Consider the following 5,000-nt stretch of genomic DNA (forward strand, 5'->3'; position numbering starts at 1 on the left):
TTACTTCCGCCATGTTGTTTTCAAATATCCGCGGCGTCACCAGGAGAGACCTGATTGGCTTATTCCTGATGACGTAGGGACAAGCGTATTCTTCTTCTTCTTCTTCTATTTAATGACAGTTGGCAAACAACGAATTGGTGCATTACCGCCACCTACTGGAATGGAGTGTGGATCAAAGTGGCTATAACACCCTCTCCAAAATAAAACTAAATAAATACCAAAACAAACAGTTTGATCAATAACATTACAACACAAAATAACAACAATAATAAACAAACAAAGGAGCTAAAAAAACTATAATAACAAAATAAAACAAAACAATTAAAGTAATTTAACATTAAATAATAATAATATAATAATAATAATAATAATAATAATAATAATATAATATAATATAATATAATATAATATAATATAATATAATATAATATAATATAATATAATATAATAATTATAATAATAATAATATAATATAATATAATAATTATAATAATAATAAAACAATCACAGTGGAGCAGTGCTGGTTGTACTGGGAGCAGTGCTGGTTTACTGGGAGCAGTGCTGGTTGTACTGGGAGCATTGCTGGTTGTACTGGGAGCAGTGCTGGGAGCATTGCTGGTTTACAGGGAGCAGTGCTGGGAGCATTGCTGGTTTACTAGGAGCAGTGCTGGGAGCATTGCTGGTTTACAGGGAGCAGTGCTGGGAGCATTGCTGGTTTACAGGGAGCAGTGCTGGGAGCATTGCTGGTTTACAGGGAGCAGTGCTGGGAGCATTGCTGGTTTACAGGGAGCAGTGCTGGGAGCATTGCTGGTTTACTAGGAGCAGTGCTGGGAGCATTGCTGGTTTACTAGGAGCAGTGCTGGGAGCATTGCTGGTTTACAGGGAGCAGTGCTGGGAGCATTGCTGTTTTACTAGGAGCAGTGCTGGGAGCATTGCTGGTTTACTAGGAGCAGTGCTGGCAGCATTGCTGGTTTACTAGGAGCATTGCTGGTTTACTAGGAGCATTGCTGGTTTACTAGGAGCAGTGCTGGTTTTACAGTCTGACAGCTGCAGGAAGCTCTTTCACATATTTTGGATGAAGTTTACTTTGACTTTAATACTTTAAGTTAGTCTAGCTGGTAATATTTGTATTATTACTTGTAATAAAGTACTTTTATATTGTGGTTTTGTTATGTTACTGTTATTAAAACAGACTGGAGCTGAAAATAACATGTTAATTATTCCTTTTATTTACTTTGTTCATATGCATGCTTTTAAGGGTTAAACAAAAAAATAAATATACACATTTATTTATACCTTAATATGCAAAATATTTTAAAATGTATTTGTGTAAATGTTTACTGAGATTCATATGAGATAACTAGTAACATCAAAGTAAATAAAAAGAATAATTAACATGTTATTTTCAGCTCCTGCCTGTTTAAGGGTTAAAGTATGAAGAGTATATACAGCAGGTCACTGAATCTGACGGGTCACCAAATAATCCGTAACACCTGCTAGCTGGGTTAGTTTAATATATCAGACACAGACTTTTAGTTTAATACTTTAATACTTTAAGTTAATCTAGCTGGTAATGTTTGTATTTCAACATGTAATGCAGTACTTTTATATTGTGGTATTGTTATGTTATTGTTATTAAAGTGTGTAAACTCTACAGCGGGTCTCTGAGTGATCCGGGTCACCAGATCCTCCGTAACACCTGCTAGCTAGCTGCTAGGTGTTAGCCTCGGTGTGATTAGAGACGCACCGGCTCGTCCTCCTCCCGGTGCTGTTCGGACGGATCTGACCCGCTGAGACTCTCCCTGCCGCCCAAACACACACCACACACACACAGTCCAGACGTGCTGTGACTCCAGAAGTGAAGATGATTAAGCTGTTCTCCCTGAAGCAGCAGAAGAAAGACGAGGAATCTGCAGGAGGCAACAGGAGCGGCTCCGGGGGGAAGAAAGCCAGCGCGGCCCAGCTCCGGATACAGAAAGGTTAGCAGTGCTCACACACACCGAGAGACAAGAGAGAGACCAGAGAGAGACAACACAGAGACTACACAGGGACTACACAGAGACTACAGCTGCCTCCACCGGCTGTAAACTCACATATATCCTCATAACTCCCACATGCTAACAGCTAGCATGCTAACAGCTAGCAGCTAGCCTCTGTGCTACATGTGAAAACATAAAAACATCCATCAGACTCATGTTAGCACGCAGCTAACAGCTAACTACACAAACACACAATGTGCTGCAGGCTGCTATAACCCTAAACATGTTAATATGATCTAACCCTAAACATGTTAATATGATCTAACCCTAAACATGTTAATATGATCTAACCCTAAACATGTTAATATGATCTAACATTAAACATGTTAATATGATCTAACCCTAAACATGTTAATATGATCTAACCCTAAACATGTTAATATGATCTAACCCTAAACATGTTAATATGATCTAACCCTAAACATGTTAATATGATCTAACATTAAACATGTTAATATGATCTAACCCTAAACATGTTAATATGATCTAACCCTAAACATGTTAATATGATCTAACCCTAAACATGTTAATATGATCTAACATTAAACATGTTAATATGATCTAACCCTAAACATGTTAATGATCTAACCCTAAACATGTTAATATGATCTAACCCTAAACACGTTAATATGATCTAACCCTAAACATGTTAATATGATCTAACCCTAAACATGTTAATATGATCTAACCCTAAACATGTTAATATGATCTAACATTAAACATGTTAATATGATCTAACCCTAAACACGTTAATATGATCTAACATTAAACATGTTAATATGATCTAACCCTAAACATGTTAATATGATCTAACCCTAAACATGTTAATATGATCTAACATTAAACATGTTAATATTAAACATGTTAATATGATCTCTAAGCCAGCTGGAATTGAGATGAATCAGCTGATCACATCTGACAGGTGGAGACTGATCAATAACTCATCAATAACTCATCAATAACTGCAGTAAAAGTACCAACGCAGCAGTGTACAAATACTACATTACAGTAAAAGTACTGCAGTATTATAGTGATGTAGTATGCAGTATTACAGTAAAAGTACTGCAGTATTATAGTGATGTAGTATGCAGTATTACAGTAAAAGTACTGCAGTATTATAGTGATGTAGTATGCAGTATTACAGTAAAAGTACTGCAGTATTATAGTGATGTAGTATGCAGTATTACAGTAAAAGTACTGCAGTATTATAGTGATGTAGTATGCAGTATTACAGTAAAAGTACTGCAGTATTATGAGTGATGTAGTATGCAGTATTACAGTAAAAGTACTGCAGTATTTTGGGTGATGTAGTATGCAGTATTACAGTAAAAGTACTGCAGTATTATGAGTGATGTAGTATGCAGTATTACAGTAAAAGTACTGCAGTATTATAGTGATGTAGTATGCAGTATTACAGTAAAAGTACTGCAGTATTATAGTGATGTAGTATGCAGTATTACAGTAAAAGTACTGCAGTATTATAGTGATGTAGTATGCAGTATTACAGTAAAAGTACTGCAGTATTATAGTGATGTAGTATGCAGTATTACAGTAAAAGTACTGCAGTATTATAGTGATGTAGTATGCAGTATTACAGTAAAGTACTGCAGTATTATAGTGATGTAGTATGCAGTATTACAGTAAAGTACTGCAGTATTATAGTGATGTAGTATGCAGTATTACAGTAAAGTACTGCAGTATTATGAGTGATGTAGTATGCAGTATTACAGTAAAGTACTGCAGTATTATGAGTGATGTAGTATGCAGTATTACAGTAAAGTACTGCAGTATTATGAGTGATGTAGTATGCAGTATTACAGTAAAAGTACTGCAGTATTATAGTGATGTAGTATGCAGTATTACAGTAAAAGTACTGCAGTATTATAGTGATGTAGTATGCAGTATTACAGTAAAAGTACTGCAGTATTATAGTGATGTAGTATGCAGTATTACAGTAAAGTACTGCAGTATTATAGTGATGTAGTATGCAGTATTACAGTAAAGTACTGCAGTATTATAGTGATGTAGTATGCAGTATTACAGTAAAGTACTGCAGTATTATGAGTGATGTAGTATGCAGTATTACAGTAAAGTACTGCAGTATTATGAGTGATGTAGTATGCAGTATTACAGTAAAGTACTGCAGTATTATGAGTGATGTAGTATGCAGTATTACAGTAAAAGTACTGCAGTATTATAGTGATGTAGTATGCAGTATTACAGTAAAAGTACTGCAGTATTATAGTGATGTAGTATGCAGTATTACAGTAAAAGTACTGCAGTATTACAGTATTATAAAGTATTCAGCGCTCTGAGGACAGAAGTGATAAACTTCTGCAGCTATAAATATAAATGATGATTCTCTTGTTTCTGCATCGAGCTTTAAAAAAGACAATCAGACAACTGATCAACTGATCAACTGATCAACTGATCAACTGATCAACTAATCAACTGATCAACTGATCAACTGATCAACTAATCAACTGATCAACTGATCAACTGATCAACTGATCAACTAATCAACTGATCAACTAATCAACTAATCAACTGATCAACTGATCAACTAATCAACTAATCAACTGATCAACTAATCAATAAAACACCAACCAGTCGTCCTCTAATGTCTCAGACGTTCGTTTACTGTCACAGAGACTAAAACAGAAAATATTCACTTTAATAATTCTTCTTTAAATAAAGAATAAAGATCCTTTAAAGATGAAACATTAGTTTTTACTTATTAAAACAAACATTTACTCGACACAGTTTCTCAAATGTTGAAGATTTGAAGCGTTTCAGCGTCAGACTGAAGGTTCACTCACACTAGGACCAGTTGATCCGTACCGTGCTGAAGCAGGAAGCAGGAAGTTAGGGTTGATGTGCCCCCCCCCCCCCCCCCCTGACCCCCGCTGGCCCGCACTCACATTAACCAACCGTAATCAAGCACGGTTACCTCCGACACAT

The 5,000-nt window shown here is 35.8% G+C and overlaps 2 protein-coding genes across 3 annotated transcripts in view; one reads left to right on the plus strand and one right to left on the minus strand.

The window, feature by feature from the left end:
• si:dkey-225f5.4 (uncharacterized) overlaps positions 1–25 on the minus strand; it is a 5,882-nt gene extending 5,857 nt beyond the window's left edge. The window contains exon 1 of one of the 2 annotated variants that reach the window (XM_062438144.1): positions 1–25. This exon is cut by the window's left edge and continues 4 nt beyond it. In XM_062438144.1, coding sequence (XP_062294128.1) covers positions 1–13 — 13 coding nt within the window. In that variant the 5' untranslated portion in view covers positions 14–25. The other variant, XM_062438145.1, reaches the window with a different exon arrangement.
• Positions 26–1,718: 1,693 nt separating this feature from the next.
• The window catches only part of ube2m (ubiquitin conjugating enzyme E2 M), a 7,787-nt gene continuing 4,505 nt past the window's right edge, over positions 1,719–5,000 (plus strand). The window contains exon 1 of the mRNA XM_062438153.1: positions 1,719–1,979. Within this exon, the coding sequence (XP_062294137.1) occupies positions 1,865–1,979 (115 nt within the window). The 5' untranslated portion in view covers positions 1,719–1,864. The remainder of the gene's footprint in view (positions 1,980–5,000) is intronic.

This window comes from Scomber scombrus, chromosome 18 (genome assembly GCF_963691925.1).
Source record: "Scomber scombrus chromosome 18, fScoSco1.1, whole genome shotgun sequence".
Classification (NCBI taxonomy): domain Eukaryota; kingdom Metazoa; phylum Chordata; class Actinopteri; order Scombriformes; family Scombridae; genus Scomber; species Scomber scombrus.